The sequence below is a fragment of the Pocillopora verrucosa genome, chromosome 13, assembly GCF_036669915.1.
Source record: "Pocillopora verrucosa isolate sample1 chromosome 13, ASM3666991v2, whole genome shotgun sequence".
Classification (NCBI taxonomy): Eukaryota; Metazoa; Cnidaria; class Anthozoa; order Scleractinia; family Pocilloporidae; genus Pocillopora; species Pocillopora verrucosa.
Genome location: NC_089324.1, coordinates 2075254 through 2092600, shown reverse-complemented (window position 1 = coordinate 2092600; position 17347 = coordinate 2075254). Strand labels below are relative to the sequence as shown.

Sequence of the window (17347 nt, the reverse complement as noted above, 5' to 3'; positions counted from 1 at the left end):
TTCGTGTTCAGACTATTTTATTACAAGTAAAAGCTTAACGTAACACCAATAACAAATAAGAGCACAATCATCACCAATCTAACACAAATTTTCTAGTTATTAAAAGGAACCTTGAGGAATGTCATGTTGGTCTTTGAAAAGATAGAACTAAACTTCACTTAATCAAATAATGAATTAAATTCATATTAGTCTCATTAGCTCCAGCAGGTTACTTACAGCAAGATTGTTCGTCGTATAAATTAGCAAAGAAAATCTTTGAAGAAAGTAACCCTTGCTGGGTATAGTTTTGATGTTCATAAAGTGCTTATGTTTAGTCATCTGGATTTTAAAAAATCGTGTTTGAAAACAGCATTTTGCTAACAAATCTGCGAGGTAAAACCCTTGCGAGTAAGTTTTTGACCGAGAAAATTTGCCAAACTGTGTAAAATTTTTTTCATCTACTTCGCCAAGGAAAAATGCCTGAGACAACTTGATATTGTAAATGCTTCTTTAAACCATTTAACTCCTAAGATCTCATTACGAATTCTCCTTACTGTCTACCATACAATTCTTATGACGTCAATTTGGAGAATTTGGTATTGGATCAACTAATAATCCCCAACCTGATACTTTTCTTTATTCTCACCACTTCTATGCTTCATGATGTATGCTATTGTAAGGAGAAATTCTCTCTGGGTCACTCATAGATATCTCCTTAGGATGATGCTGAAGGTGAATAACATTCGCTTGGGTGAAATATATTATAATTAGAGCTTAATAGTAATATGAACAATTCAAGGCACGGCACCCACAAAGTACGATGCAATTTTACGTTGTTAAGTCAGTGTTAAGGCCGGAGAGGGATATTTACTACAATTTACAATATGCTTATTAGGTCTTCATCTTTCCGAGGCGACAGAGCGTATTGGAACGTGAGAGAGGGAGTGGGAGTCTCAAACCATGCACATACCCCTGGGGTTGGGATTCTCAAACCAAACACATACGCCTACTCAACTTTCCCAGAATGTCCAACTGAGCGTGCTGTACCGATTCACGACGAAACATAGAGCCATTTTTTAATAAAGACGAAAGATGTATCAATAAACCAAGGAAGATCGCGAGAGTGATCATTTTTCCGAACCAGCGCGTTCAACAGTTTCCTCACCTACCGTGAGACGGGTCTGAGCCGCAAAATTTCGTTTTGAGTCCCTACTTTCCCCACACACCCTGCCCCGCCACCTTTACATTAGTAAAGTACCCAATTGCCGTCAAATTTAAAATAAACCTAACCGAACAACGACGATAGTGGGTTAAAGAGTACGTGTTAAAATTACAAATACCTTTCTAGAAAAATTTGAACTAAAATTTTTGCCCAGCACAAACCGAGACATGTGTCAGAAAAAATGCCATTTTTTTCAGAGTGAGACGGGTTAACACATCACCTGATCATTTTAAAACTATTTCTCGAAGCCTGAAAAACATTTGCGGCAACTGTCTGGGTAGTTCTGCGGTGTAAAAAGACATTACGTGATGCAAGACCCACTATTACGTCTGCATCTCCTTTCAACGGAAAAAAATCATCGTTTACACATCTGGGTACATGGTCTAACATCAATAAAGAACCCTTTTCGAGCAAGATTTGTTCTTTTCCTCCTTTTAGAACATCTGGACTCATAACTTGATCTAATTTTTCCTTCTCCATCCACGCACGGCTTGGAGCCGTACTTTCATTTAATTGCGCAGTAAGGGTGTTGTTGACGACAATTCAGGTTCTTTCCTAAGGAAAACAAAAGAGAAATCATGAAGGAGTTAAGGCAGACAAGTCGAACAAAACCACTTTTAACATTTCTAAAAAAAGACCCGTTTGAGGACCAGCTTGGTAGAGGATTATAGCTTGTTTGAAACTCGCTTCCTACCAACGTTCACCTCGCGTTCCACACGCGTTCACCTTACAATCAATCCTCGTTCATCTCGTGTTCAACTCTCGTTATCTCGCGATTAACTCTCGCTCATCTCGCGTTTAACTCTCGTTCTTCTCGCGATTAACTCTCGTTCATCTCGCGTTTAACTCTCGTTCTTCTCGCGTTCACTTCGAGTTGAAGCCACCTACTTGCGGAGGTTTGATGGGTATGGCAGCATTTGGGCGGCGTCTTGTCTGCTGTTGTTGCGGTTCTCCCTGGGATGGCTGTTGTTGCTGTTGTTGCTGCGAGTGCTGTTGTTGTTGTTGTACCATGGCAGCTTGTGGAGGATAAAATGTTCCTCCTCCTGCCATCTGGAGCCCGTACATCTACAGAGGTAATTAGGTAAAAAAGTTAAGCCTGCACACAAAATTGACTTGCATGGCTGCTGACGGTTCCTGGGGTGTACGCGACTCGATGCATTGGTATTCCTTTTTCCCGGAAAGGAATTTAGTCCTTACCATTTTTTCCTTCCTTACCCTTCCTCCCCACCCCCCCTCCCATCCCTACCCCCTCCAGAAGAGAAGTTAAGTACCAAGTTGAAGGTGAACGGCTACAATTGAACTTCTCATCATCAGCTTTAAGCCGATTTTACTCTTACGTGAAAGTATTTACTTCAGTTCTGAACAAGAGATCCTTTGGCTATTTTTCAACAAAGTTGTTACGATTATGGGAAAATAAAGTAGAATCAGAGTTGATTTGTACTGTTTGCCATTGCCTTGCCTCTCCTGATTGGAATGAGGTGCTCTGAGAGCAAAATATCTTGCGCAAGACAAAAGCAAAAAGAAAACTGACCCAGGCAGAATTTGAGCCCAGACAATCGCACTTTTGATAAAGTAACCCCGTCCTTCAGGGGTGCATCCTAATGAGAAATTAGTTCACGATTTACCAACTCACCTGTTGTCCCATAAATGGAGGCATTCCCATCATTGGATATCTGCAAACACAATCAACAAACAACCACAGTTGTAGGATTCACAGTTTAGGATCAATATTACCTCGCTTCGATAGGAGTGAACAAACTTTAGACCCTAACTGCTTGTCTGAATGAATGCAAGGTTAGGATGCACCATGGATAGATCCAGATCCCTCTCGGGTTATTTTCATTACAAGGTATACGCCAACAAATTAGGCGTTTAAAAGGGGTTCCGAGTACTAATCGGAAATTCCTACCAATTTTTAAACTCATCTATTTCAAACGAGTCTGAAATTGTAAGGGGAGTGAACGGGTCAGCTACGGTTCAAACGCGAAAAATTCCATTAACGGTTCAAGCCTCTAAATATGACCAATTTCATGCAAAATTACCAAAAGAACTTACTGTGAATTGGTATAAATCTGGCCTGGGAAAGACTGGACACCAGGGAAATTTGGGTGCGGGACAAATCCTGCTGTTGAATGGGGGCTCATTCCTGCGGCTACCATATTTGGTTGAGGTACCGGAGCCATCGGACCTTGCATTCCTAAAAGACAAATCACCCAGTACTTAGACCCTTGGATTCTGCCCTCTGATCCTCTACCATTAGCTGATTCATGTCTGACCCGAGTCCTGCGTATTGCTCGGATCAGCCTGGTTTACCATAGAGTTCTCGTGGCTCAGCGGTAGTACACCGGAGAGCTGGATCCTAAGCTCTGAGGTTCGATTCCTCAAGGGCACTCAAATTTATTCTTTTTATCTGTTTCAAGCTCGTGACAAGAGCATACACGTCTCTCTGTTCGTTGTTCGGGGAAGGGCTTAATTCTTTATTCATTTGTTCGTTTTTGATACACGTAGAATAAACACAACCTTCACCTTGCGAAGCCTGTAACTGTAAATGAGTAGCCAAAGCCTGTTGTTGTTGGGGGCTCATTCCGGGCTGAGGAACTCTTTGGGGTGATACTCCCTCTGAGCCCATTCCTTGCTGAACAGGCAAAGCCCCTTGTTGAAGGGCAGCAAGCTGTTGTATCATGCTCTCATGCTGGAGAGCCCCCATTGGTTGAGGACCTGGCCCAGCCATTGGTATCCCAGCAGGCATTTCAGGCTGTTCTGCTGAGAAATTTTATAGAGTGATAAATCAGATTGGTTTTAACTGCCTTTTTCTTTATTTCTCAAGGCTATCGAGGCAAAACGGTAAAAATTAATATAAGCTAATTAGCACCTGGGGCTACTGCCATTTCTTGCCGCAGAATGACATCCGGTTGCTGTGGAATACCTGGCATGGGAACAGTTTGTGTTGGTGGAGTTCCCGCAGGTACATAAACACCCTGAAAGGCTGAAAGTGACAAATCAATCACTTTTAAGACCATACATAGTAAATGACGTCCTTAACAACCATCTTGTGCAACACAGCACAGAAAAAGCGGAACCACATGGAAGTACTGCTCAGTAACTTTCATATCAAAGGTCAAAAACTAGGATTTTATCTGCAGACAAAGTTAGAATCACCTTGTACAACATGAAAGTACTACTCAGTAGCTTTCCTACTCACGCATTTGCTCATAGTAAGCAGCTTGGTCAGGGTACATTGTACCCATCTGTGGAGCCATGGCCTGGTGAACCTGCAGGGGGACTTGCTGACTTGCTCGCTGCCTCTGTGATGAGTATCGTTTGGGTTTGGCAGCAGGAGCACCTTGGGATGCTGCAGCACTTGGTGATCCAGACACACCAGCTCCTTTCTTTGGTGAAGATTGCTTTGATCGCTTCCCATCCTGTTTTCTAGAGGCAGTTTGCTTTTCATCTGTAATGATTGTGGTAAATTTACAAAGACTACGATGAATCGTTTCACAAACTCAATGTGCAACCCAAGTTGTACACCAACATTCATTTAGAAAAGAACCACATAATCGCAAAAGATAACTGAAAACTGGTGAATGCCACTCAGTCAGTCAGCCAGTGAGTCAAACAGTTTTTCAGTCAAATGGTCAGTAAATCAATGCAGTAATTAGTCAGTCAGTTAGTCTGTAACTCACGAAGTCCGTCAGACAAGCAGTCTGTCCGTCTGTCAATCAGACAGTGAGACGGTCGGTCAGTCTGTCAGTCAGTCATTCGGTGAAGCGGTCAGTCAGTCAGTTAGTCTGTCCGTCAGGCAGTCTGCGAGTCGGTCAGTCAGCAAGTCAGTCAGTCAGCCAGTAGGTTAGTTACAACTCATCAACCATGCATAAAGCCAGAGTACCCTTTACTTGAAATCACAACTCACCTGCTTGCTCCGTTTCAACATAAGCTGTACCATTCTCTTCAACAACCTGCGTAAAAAAATGGTTACACCACACAACAATTAGTACTGCTGATAATTGATAAAAAGTATGAAACAATATTATTCCTCTGTTACGTCATTTTACCGCAATAAAGCAACAGAACGCGCTAAACATGCCACACTAGTGAAACGACAGTGAAAAAAAATTCGGACGGAAAGCGGAGCAGCAAAATAAATTGCTGTACTTACCGATCCAAACTTTTATTTGTCTGCCTCACTTAGGCTTCACTATTCAAGCGTCACACTTTTAAGTGGAACAGGTTCTTTTGTTTGTCATAAGACATTAAATTGATTTCGTTTGTGTTGTTTTGGTCTTTCGAGCACATGTTGTGCGATCAATACAATTCTCATATGGCGCCATAGGATGTATTTCGAAAAGTAAAAGCAATATTCAAAAAATGAATCAATAGTGGATTAATAAATTCCTAAATCGACGGTTTGACATAAAACACGAACACAAATTTTGCCCGTCGTTACGCAACTTGTAAAACATCCGCGCCTATCATATCTCAGAAGATCGATCAACCCTTTAATAAGTGACCGAGACAGAATTTCTCCTTACAATTTCAATACAATATCACGAAGACAAGTGATGAGAATAAACACAAATATCAATCAGGGGATTATTAGTTGATCCAAGACCAAATTCTCCAAACTAACATCACAAGAATTGTGTGGCAGACAGTAAGGAGAATTGCTATTGAGATCTTGGGATTAAAAGGGTTAACGTGTAACTCACCTCTTCATCTTCCTCGCCTTCATCTTCCAACTCTTCCGGCTGCTCATGATCTAAAACCCCATCTTCAACATCTTCTTCATAATCCTCTTCAATTATCACATCTCCATCATTTTCTTCAGCATCTTAAAGCAAAGACGGCATCTTAAAAATTGGGATGTACTCTTGAGTGGAGTGAGAGACTCGGTGGCCTGGTGCCAAGCATCCTTAACTACTCAAGGAGAGTACTAAGCTACTTCGCTCGCTAAACACCACCTTGACAATTAAGTGTTGCTATTTATGACATCTAAACTGAGGTGTTTTTAAAAAATCCAGGAAGTACATAAGAAAACTCTTGCAGACTCTTGCTCACCTTCAAAGTGTTCATCTTCTGCAGCCTTTTTTCTCCTCTCCTGTTCCTCCTTCATTTTGGCTTCCTCTCTTTCACGGGTGAAATCTGCAGCATTCTTTCTTGGTTTCTTCAGCTCCTGCGTCTGGCCTCTCCCTCGTCCTCTGCCTCGGAGTTTACTGTAGCTGTGAGTTGCAGAGGACGGCTTGGCTTGTTCCTCTTCCTCATTATTTTGAATGTCATCTCTTGGAGCTTTTTTAGATCTTGCTTCCCTTGAATCGTTCTTACTTCTAAAGGAGGTCAAGGAAAAGAGAGGTACGTGTTAAAATTACCTCCAGATGTAGAAAGCAAACATGCACACCATCACAACTTACTTTATTATACTATTGTTCTTTAACCCTCCTGGTTCAATACACTTTTCATGAGTTTTTTTTTTCCATATTCAGTCAATCATTGGTTTAATTTTGTTAAAAGATCAAAAGTACAATCATCTCCGTGTCCTGTTTTTACATCACATCTAACAACAGCTATTTACGTGGATTGATCAACGACTGAGTAAAAAAATGAAAAATCAGTTATATGTCGCTACGCTTTCCGGCAGTAAACGAGGAAAAACGTCACTAACAGCACAGTGTAAACACAATGTTGTATCTAAAGATTTACACTTCACCTGTCTTTTTGTGCACTCCCAAAACCTCCGCTTTGTCGTTTCTGTCCCTCTCCATCATACTCATTCTGCCTCCTGTCCACCCTTGAACCTCCTCTGTTCCTGTCACCAAATCCCTTCCGGCTTCCTCCCTGTTCATCTCGATTGTCTCGTCTTTCTTCATCATCTCTTCTTCTAGGTGGTCTCTGATCTCTGTTTTTCACCCTTGCCTCCTGCTCACGATCAGGCCTTCGATCAAAATCCCGTCTCTTCCTGTCGTCATATCGCTCACCTCTGTTATCACGATCACGTCTTCGTGTATCATCGTATTCCTGATCATCATCATCATCCCTCCTTTGCCTACGATTTCTCTCATTTCTCCTTTGAGGTCTCTCTTCAATCTCTTCACGATCCTCGCCCCAGTTTCTCCGTCTATCTGACCTTCTATCTCTGTCTTCCCTGTCTTCAGCATCATTTCCATCATAATCCTCATATTTATTCCGCCGTCCCGTATTTCTCCCGCGCCGTCCAAATCCCCCTCTTCGACTCTCCCCGTCCTCTTCAGAATTTTCCGAAGTCTGCCTTCTCCTTCTTCGTTGCTCAGGAACTCGGTTTTCTTTATTTCTTTCATTTTCCTGGAATTCTTCTTCATCCATTCTCATTCTCCCCAATCCTCCTCTTCCACCTCTGCCCCCTCTGCCCCCCCGTCTGCCCCCACCTCTGACAAATTCCTGAAGATCATACCTCCTCCGCCCAGGACGTCCACCGCTTCCATCCAGCCAGCGTTTTGTTTCCTACCATTTTAAAAAGAAGAAAATGCTATTCAGTCTTGGTTTTAAAAGCTCCAAATATAATTTACAAGCAATTTTTTTACAGTATCACTCTGGCAAACTTTAAAATTCACCCAACATGGATGGTTTCATAAAGTGTATTCAGGGCTCAAATGTAAACTTCGTAATACTTTTACTACTTTCAACTTATTATTTTGAACGCATTTTTATCAAACTAGTCAAACTCACGGATTAGTTAAGTGCGTTTGATGCAGCGTAGGAATGAATAGTTTTTTCTCAACATAATAAAATCCAGTGTCTAATAAAACCTACACCCATTGAATGGCTCACAGTTCTGATTTAAAGTAACTCATGTCGTTCAATCAAATTGTTCCAATCTTCACATGGCACTAAGCCGCAAGTGAGTCAACCCTCAGCAATTCACTTAGCCTGTGGAATTCAAATCTCTCACATAAAATCAATGGAAGTTGTTAGCCAATCTTAGACGACGCCAAAACCCTGCAATTGCACAACATTCAGAAAGAAGCAACATAACTAACATGCATTGTCTAAACGTCAAACGTAATAAAATTGACTTTTGTTATGATTTGTCTCCTTACCTCTATTTCTTCTCTAGTTTTGGGTCCCTGTTCATCTTCCCTGTACATGTCATGTTCCCAACGGTCAGTTGTTTTGTCCCACAACTGTCTTGTTGTTGGTTTCCTTCTGTTAATATAAAAATAAAAATTTATTGACTTCAAATCATCTGTTCAGGGTTTTCTTTAAGGTTTTAAGTAGCTGGAGCTCTTTTAAAGGTAAACGGTATTCATATCTCGAAATCCGATATGGCGGACGAAACGTCATATCATTTGTACTTTCAAAAAGACAGTCCCCATCAGAACGTTTTTAAACTGACCTTGAGTCAGAAGTCTTTTAATGTTTTCAGAAAAGATAGGCAGTGCAAATTTATATTTTTATTGAGCCCAAGTTTAGACCTGATAAACATCATCTCTGTACTCGAAGCAATGAGAGTAGCCAGCGAAACCTTGCAGAGAAGCCGGCGTACTTCGCCGGCTGCCGGCTCTTATCTACAACCCTGTCTGATAAACATTGTAAAACCACATATTATATTGACAAGTAACCATTGAAAAACTCAGCATCCTAATTGTTTATTCTCTTTTACCGTTTTATCTTAACCCTTTACAACCTGACATCAGTAGGCAAATTCTCCACACTGTTCTCTATATATTTCTAAAGGTGCTGCCAAGGAGAATTTGTTTAACAATCAAGAGCTTATTTAGTTAATGATCATTTCCTTTTTTTCTCATGACCTCCATGTTTGATTCAGCTGTGATATTGTAAGGAGAAATTAGATGCTGGTCACTCTTGGATGTCAAAGGGTTAACATAGTAAGAGTATTATCTACAAGCATTTTTTTTATTGGTACCCCTGCAGTATCTTGTAGTCTGAGATACTTTTTGTGTGGTCAAGAATGTAAAAATTTAAAAGCTTTTTTTGACATAGATAGGTTATTCTCAGTTAAAATTGTCAATTAAGGAAAAGAAATAAGTAATGGGATGTTGTGGTGTTAAAAAAACAAAATTAAATCGAAAAAAAAACATTGATGTGAATCTGTTAAGCTTCAAACCAAGACCGTAAGAACACGACCATTAGAATGCTTGTCAAATACAAACTCACAGGATCACATGACTGCAATAAATAGATCAATAATATAAATAAAGTCATGAGAGCACTATGGACCTTTCATCATCAGGTGTGTCAGTCCATCTGTCGTCATGCCCCCAAAAGGCATCTCTACGTGGAATAAAAGCTGGGTTGTTCTTTTCTTCTTCTGCCTCCTGAAGAAAGAATTCAACTGTCATTCCATTTACATCACTTATTGAAAGGTTTGCTTGGAAACTAAGTTAGGTCCAAATTTACACCATTTTTTTTTTATAAGTTATAAAATTGGCATGATAAGCGTTATTACCTCTCTGCATCAGAAATTAATTAGAGGTTAGCCAATTTCAAAGAAATTGGCTTGCTGATTTCTGGAACCAAAGTTTTCTTGTACATGCTTGAACTGATTGAAAAACCTTTAAATTTCATAACTTTTTTTGCAAAATATTAACCCTTTCCCTCCAAAGACTTCATTACAAATAATCCAAACCTTCTACCTTGATGTGAGTTTGGAGAATTTGGTATTGGGTCAACTAATAATTCCCTACTTTATATTTTCCTTTATGCTTGCTCGCACTTGTCTGTCTGCTTAATATTGTATCAAAAAAGGAGAAATTCTGTCTTAGTCAGTCATGGGAGTTTAAGGCTGAAGTGTTATGCTACACTACATGAGTGATTACTTATATGTGCTGCTTATACACAAGTGTGGCTTATACATGAGTTATTATGGTACTTTTAAAGTAATAAGCTGAATTATCCAGGCCTTTTGATTGATTCTTACTAAGGGTGAAGTGTTGTGCTACACTACATGTGTGATTACTTATACTTGCGGCTCATACACAAGTGCAGCTTATACACGAGTAATTACAGCTCTTTTAAAGTAATAAGCTGAATCATTCAGGCCTTTTGATTGGTTCTTACATACAAACACATTGATGATGTCATTATTAACAGTTCTTCTGCTTCTGTATCACATAAACAAATTGATTCTGAGTTGCTGTGGGTCTGTTCAGTAATGGATCTCAGAAGACATCCAAAAGTGGTAAGAGCATCAGTAACACACTTGGCTGCACCTTGTGCGCCAATTTTTTTTTCTGTTTGTCACTGCATTTTGATGTCATTTGTGATCTATTACCGGACAGACACATGGCAACATAGAATCTATTTGTAAATCAGACCTCCTCTGGATTCTGAAATAGAAATGTGTCATGTATGTTTTCTCAAGTGTCTCACCTGTCCATCCCCTCTTTCTCTTGCATTCGCTTTATTTTTACTTTCTTCCTGCTCATTTCCCATTTTGTCTTCCTCTTCTTTTACTTCAATGTCTTTGTCTTCGCCAACTCTTTTGTATTCTTCGTCATCTACTCCTGCCTCCTCTTCACTTTGCTTTATTGAATCACAAAAATAGTAAAGTTGATGAACAAAAATTGATTTTAACCAAAGAATTAACAAGGCCTTGCTCCAGTGGTTTCAAAAAATTCTTATAAGATATGGATCATGATTACAAAATGATTGCTTCCTCTTTATGGCCAAAGCACACCAGTGTGGTTAATGAGCAAGATAAGTTATCGTTTTCACATTTTTTCAATTTAGGAAATAACTTCCTCTTCAGTAAAATAAACATTCAGCAAGTCCCAAAACAGAGCAACAAATTCTCAGTACAATTGTGAAAGTTCAGGTTATTGTATAATATTTTGTGGTTTAAATTTATCTTTGTCGAAGAACAAGCTTGATTTTCATTTTCTGTCCTTCCAGAAAATCCAATAGAGCAACAAAACAAACATGAAAGGAAGTAAAGTTAAACTGGTTCAAAAAGGTTTGAGCCAGAAAAAAATTGTAACTCGATTGCAATCACTATGGCCATTGAACTATGGCCAGGAAAATGAAAAATTATCGAAGGTTATTCATTAACCCTTTGACTCCTTGGAGCGACCAGCATTTAATTTCACCTTACAATATCACCCCTGAATCACACATTAAAGTCATGAGAATAGACGAAATGATCACCAACTAAAGAAGCTCCTGATTAGTATAAAAATTCTCCTCATCTAAACCTTAAGGAATGTATAGAGAACAGTTTAGAGAATATGCATCCTGATATATACAGCTTTGGGTCTCACAAATGCAAAATCAACTTACTTCTTTGTCACTGGCGCTGTGCTCAGAGTGAGACCCTGAAGACTCTGTCCCTGTTGTGTATTCATCACTGTCTGTTTCCCCTTCGCTTTCCTCCTCACTTTCCTCATCTGAACCATCTTCTTCCACATCTTCACTACCAGCAACAGCTCCAGGCTTATCATTTGCTTTTCCATCCTTATTATGTTCAGGCTTTGCATTGTGTTCAGGCTTCACCTTGTTATCCTCCTGATTAGTGTGTGGCTTTTCATTAGGTATCTGACCAACTAAACCACATATTTTCACTTTCAGGGGTGACAAACATGACATTTCTCCTTACATTGTCAATGCGTTGTCAGTAAAAAAGTTTCAAGAAAAAATGTATCAAGGATATTGTTGGATTTAATTCTAAATTCTCAGGGCTCAAATAATAAGAAATGTATGGTAGAAAGTGGGTAGAATTGATATTTATAGGGAGTAAAAAGGTTAATTTAAATGAAACTTGCATGAGTGAATATTTAGATATTTTTATCCCAATGGAATCACTTCAAGGATGATCACTAACATTTCAAGAGCAAAATTATTCATCACAGTTACTTTGACTAAGATAAAAACTTCATAAAAAATCAGTCACCTCCACTTATTAAAGAGTTTGAAAGTTGAATGCTGACAGACCAAACGAGCAAACAAACTATGAATCACAGAGACAAGCAAACTGAGAACAAAAGAAATGAAAACCAGATTTGAAATAAAAACTTCCAAAATGTTTTAAGACTGTGCTCTTATTCCAGTTGGAATATCTACACCCAAAATGAAAATAAAAATGTAAAAAGTGTCACAAGTGTTCGAACTTGACATTCAAGAACGTTTGATCGCGTCAGTTACTTAACTGCGTAGCGTTCGAAGTGTCTATCAAGCATAATAACAATTCTAACCTTCTAGAACCGTGTCCTCTTCTACGGTGGAGAGCGTTGTTTGTCCCTCCGATTCTACCTACAATAAAGTCCAACTTTAGACGAAATCTTTGCAAATCGCTTCCTTAGGAAAGAATTAAACCAGACTACCTTACTACGATGAAGCTTAATGACAGCAAAATACCTTCTCGCCAACACGAGGAGTTGTCTGCGAATCGCTCTTATCTAGAACCACAGAATCTGTCATGACTAAAATTGATTTTAACTGTAAGTTTACTATCACTTGCGTGATTTCGTTGAAAGTAAAAGAGGAATTTTTAGCGAATTAAAATTTTGTCGACACAGCACGCTGAAGCCGCCATCTTGAAAAGCTGCTCAGAGAGTTGATGCGCATCTCACAAATTGAAATACTGCTAGAGTGGCTATAATGAAGGCGCACGCAGATCTACTTGATATCTAGAGGTGCTGAAAAGCAGACTAGTGAAATATAGTGACATTTCATTTGCCGAGCCGAGAGATGAATGGCAAAAGTTCAAAGGAACCGAAAGTATAATGCCAGGCTTGCAAAACTCTCGGGCACTTTTCAAGTAAGTTTTGCGAGACTTAAAGGGTGTTTCTCGAGGCGCTCACAAGGACTGTGTATCCTCTCTCAAAATTTGCGTCCTTCTTATTAGGGCTGGTTTTTACCTGGGACGGAATCAGGGTAATAAGAGCACTTCAGATTTTTATTTTCCCACATAGATTTTCGTGCCAGAGCCCTACAGATATCTCGGGCGTTCGCTTCGCTCGCCAGCTCAAATCTCGTGGGGCTTCGCCGATAGTGCCACAGGGTTATTCAGAGCTTGCTTGCAGGTTATGCAGGAGTGATAAGAAGCACATGGCAGACTTCTCTTTTCAAACAAACGTCCACCAAACTACCAGCCATACAGGGTCAGGATAGGCTGAGTAACGCATAAAATGTACGCGGCAACGGAAGTATTTTAACGCACATCGGGCGGCAGTAACCCTCCGGGCTCTTTTGTGTGCCGCTCCAACCCGCCGCCGCTCAAGCGCCGCTCCAGTAACAAGAGAAGGACAACACACTCGTAGTGGAAACAAATGAACAATTTCAATCTTTAATGAAATTAATAACAATAGACTCTTTCAGTGTAGCGTACGGGAGAACTTTCAAGGTTAAAAGATGGAATCCTAAAGCTTGGTAGAATACGTTAAACACAGGCGACAGGTTTGACCTCTTTCCACCAATCGTATGGGTAAAGGTATCGTTGAATCTCAATCCCTCCCCTGGGTACCGGCATTTTGAAGAAACCAAATGGAACTCGTGGTAGCGGTTTTATTATTAATCGGGTAGGAAATGTATGGTAAAATCTATAATGCAGCCAAAATAGCCATGACTCCCAACCAGCTCTTTTCATCCATCCACGATGGTTATTAAAAACAAACAACTCGACCCTATAAAGAGGCAGATCGTCGGTGGTAATTTTAAGCAATTTTTTCATCTTCCATAATTTCTGATTCACTTTCAGTCCTTGTGACTCAAAAGCTGACACAAACTGGTCCAAATTCATCGAAGCTATCCATTCTGAGCCATTGAGACCAATGTCAACATCATAATCCCATGGCAAAGGACCCTGAACGCGGATTGCCCCAAACACTGATCCGTACATTAGCCAGTGATCTATGCCAACCTGTTCAAGAATCTTGTGAACTCGGTAAGTCAGATTTAAGAACTTCTCTCCTTGTGTTTTGCTGAAGTACTGACATTGTGCAGGTAGTAAAGGATTTCCTCCAGTGTAACTCGCATACCCTCCCATGCTAAGAAGGATATAGAGTGTTACCTGGACTGATATAACCAGAGTGAGCGCGATGATGTGCTTGGCACGAAATAAGGGTTTTGTACGCATGTTGTGTATCATTATCAATTCCTTTAGCTTTTCAGGAGCGACAAGAACGTAAAGGCTGTGATGCTGCTGGTGAAGAAACCAAATTAAGTTGATGAGTTGGGTAGATTAGTCTCGTCACAATCCTACCGTTATCTCTCTCCTCATTATCATTTAAAGAAACGAAATTTATAAATGTCGATAAATGAATAAATAGAACGCGTAGACAAAACAGATCACATTAGAAAACTTCTTCTGTGGGCTAAACTCTACTTTGACTTTATAAGTAGCCTAAGGTGGTGGAAGTGTTTGTGTTAGTGTTCTAATAAGAGATTTTTAATCTTCCATCGTCGTTTGACTCGAATGCACACTAACCGCCAGTGGAGTATTTAATCTGAGAGAACCAGAGTTTTATGGTTGGTTGTGTCATTTTTTGGTCAGACAGAGGGAATAAAAAAGGAAAGAGAAATTAGGTAAAAGCTTTAGGTACCTTCTGCTGAGCTTGTGATTTTCCCAGCTTTACAGTTCCCCCTCACCCCCAGAACATGTCAGATGAGGTAGCTTGGTGAAATGGTTCCTCAAAATGCATATATATATATAAATATATATATACTTTGAAGCTTAATAACTTGTTGTTCACGTAGTTAGAGAAAAAAAAATTTTTTTTGAATAAGTTTTGAAAGTCATGCTGTTGAACATGGCAACTGTTTCTATCGTTAAAAAAAATGTTATTTCCATAACCGAATGATTTATTTTTGCATTCTATCATACAATTTTGATGCTATTTCCGTCGCTGAATGATTCATTCTTTCTGGAGTTTTGTAGTTATTGTGATTACAAATATTTTGTGCATTATTCGCTGTGTATTGACGCTTTCCTTCCTTCAACCCTGATATAATCATATGTATTCACAAAACATTAATCAGTTTATGGAGACAATTGGAAAGGTGTTCGTTCGCAATTGAATTGCAACGGAAGTGAGCCATAAGGCATAATGTCCGCTCAGTTGCTAAAACAATCAGATGACTACCTTTCTCGTTTCCTCAGCGGAAATGCGAATTCAGCCGTTATTGCATTGGGCGTCTGGATTTTAAGGCTGTAGCATTTTTATACCCAATTCAGGTTGCGATACAAATTAATGCATCCTCAACCATTGAACACTCTAGGCTGTGACCCTTATGGCCACAAACGGACCACAAATTAATGCATCCTCAACTACTAAACGCCCTTCGCTGTGGCCCGACCCTTGTGACCACGATCAATGAATAATCACCATCTGCGTTTGGACTCACGAACATTTGTTTACAATGGCGTCTCAAAGCCGAGTGCATAGATAGAATTATTCGTTACGCTTCATAGGACAGTATTGTGCCAAAGAAAAACCGAACGAAAGACCAGGCACCCTTTCTCTATCAACTTCTTTAGATCCAGCTAAATGGTAGATCTGGTGTTTTGTCAGAGGATTAATTGAGCCAAATTTTATAAAACACACACGTTGACGCATGGCCCAAGATATGGAGAACACTGCTCAAATGCTCACCTTAACGAGGTTTTTTCGAAACAAGGTTGCAGAAATTGAAAAATGTTTTGATCGCTAAATATATGCTCCAGGGTTTGCGAATGCCATTTGATGCTATTTCCGTCCGTGGTAATGTTTTTGTAACTCGAGAAGTCCTTCTCTTCAATTTGTTTTAGTTGCATTTATCATACACTTTATCTCTTCCTTCCAATTATCCCAAACTTCCTCCGCGGAGATGCTAACTGTCCAATGAGTTACCCTCCGAAACACATACAACAATATCAACTTGAATAAATCACAAAGAAGGAAAAAAAATTAACATTTACGCCCTTTGAAATATGTCATGACGAGCGATGGACACTTGTTCGATTGCAAAAGAGAACGGAAAACAAACTCTTTAAAAGCAGAAGGCAAAAATAAAGTTTATCTTTCAAGCGACTAGCCCCTCCCTTTCGTTTTGTCCTAAGCTGTTTAAATTTATGTCAGAGGCTATATCTGGAGTGTTTTGAACATATGATATACAAAAAAAATGGTTTTTTTTTCCGTGCATTCCTCCAGGCGATTTAAATCTTATTTCTATAACTGATCAACATTTCTGTCGGCAGTAAAAGAGTCGCGTGTTTAAAGATTTTGGATCTGTATCTGATCAACTGCGCACCTACCCTTCCCCTAACCCAACACGAATCCTAATTTGTTATCAGTTGACTGTTTTTGGGTAGGGGAGGGGTAAGTCAGCAGTTTCTCAGATACTGACATTGATCCAAGCTTTTTCACTCGGGTATTTTGTCCTCTTTTTACATGGTCCAGTCAGTTTTAACTTCTAAAACAGCGAAATTTCACTTTAAAGTCGCTTGCAAAGTCACCTCATTTATAGATATGGACAGGGCGGGAAGGGGGGGGGAGGAGGGGAAATCTTGCACTCACCTTTGAAGGCAACCCACACTGGTTCCTTCAACTTATGGTACAACAAATTGTAAGAAAACAGAAAACAAGTTTTGTCATTGGCTGATGTTTTTTTTTATACTATGGTATTTGGTATATTTCATTTGAATGTGTAGCATTAATTTTTGATAGTTATAAATGTCATGTTTGCAACACTTTGTCTCAAGAGGTTTCTGGAAAGGGTAAAATCACACCATAATCCATTTTGGTAAGTATGAAATCACAAAAAGGAGGTGAGCGTCACTCAGTTATGTTAAGTGCCTTCCTTCTACCTTTTAATCCTTAGGACTAATAGAGAAGCGTTTCTTGCTTTCTTTCTTTCCAATGCATTTATTTTGAATTAAGCACCATTCACGTGTTTGGCACAAGGAGAACATGTTTGCCTTAGTGGCTTATAAAACTAAAACTAGATTATTATATATTTCGTAAACTTTACCCTCTTTACTAGGGATATAATTCTAACGAACTAGACTCAATCAAACTGTTTTATTCCACTCGCGTATTCGCTTATGTACAACGGGTGTGTAAAAAGCTACTCTGCAAAATTTGTAAGAAATCACTCTCTTATACGATATTCTCTACATTGTGATTGGGTGTTGCTGAGTGCTGATTTAAAAGGTCATTCAAGGTTGCGTTGATCATGTAAATT

General features: G+C 39.5%; 2 protein-coding genes across 4 annotated transcripts; both read right to left on the bottom strand.

Moving 5' to 3' along the window:
* On the bottom strand, positions 1-12720 carry LOC131773681 (protein CASC3). 3 transcript variants are annotated; one of them, XM_066160411.1, is made up of 17 exons: positions 12542-12720; positions 12379-12436; positions 11468-11730; positions 10562-10714; positions 9410-9507; positions 8269-8374; positions 6903-7672; positions 6257-6522; positions 5908-6029; positions 5112-5157; positions 4404-4652; positions 4074-4187; positions 3728-3964; positions 3257-3398; positions 2835-2874; positions 2090-2266; positions 1-1756 (listed from the first exon to the last, which is right to left on the bottom strand). In XM_066160411.1, the coding sequence occupies exons 1-17, from the start codon at positions 12602-12604 to the stop codon at positions 1745-1747; spliced, it is 2916 nt and encodes a 971-aa protein (XP_066016508.1). In that variant the 5' UTR covers positions 12605-12720; the 3' UTR covers positions 1-1744. The 3 variants fall into 3 exon arrangements, with proteins under 3 accessions (XP_066016508.1, XP_066016509.1, XP_066016510.1); XM_066160412.1 differs by having other exon boundaries at positions 3728-3961; XM_066160413.1 differs by having other exon boundaries at positions 9410-9504.
* Positions 12721-13476: 756 nt separating this feature from the next.
* On the bottom strand, positions 13477-14261 carry LOC131773680 (uncharacterized protein RP689-like). Its single transcript, XM_059089630.2, has one exon. It carries the CDS (start codon positions 14259-14261, stop codon positions 13566-13568), a length of 696 nt encoding a protein of 231 aa, XP_058945613.2. The 3' UTR covers positions 13477-13565.
* Between the last annotated feature and the right edge of the window lie 3086 nt (positions 14262-17347).

Bases quoted from the DNA above. Each gene is read 5' to 3' on its own strand.
- LOC131773681 (XM_066160411.1), bottom strand. From the start codon at position 12,604: ATGACAGATTCTGTGGTTCTAGATAAGAGCGATTCGCAGACAACTCCT. The intron at 12,437-12,541 runs GTATTTTGCTGT...ACTTTATTGTAG, and splicing joins CTCCTCGTGTTGGCGAGAAG to GTAGAATCGGAGGGACAAAC. The intron at 8,375-9,409 runs GTCCATAGTGCT...TTATATTAACAG, and splicing joins GACACACCTGATGATGAAAG to AAGGAAACCAACAACAAGAC.
- LOC131773680 (XM_059089630.2), bottom strand. From the start codon at position 14,261: ATGCGTACAAAACCCTTATTTCGTGCCAAGCACATCATCGCGCTCACT.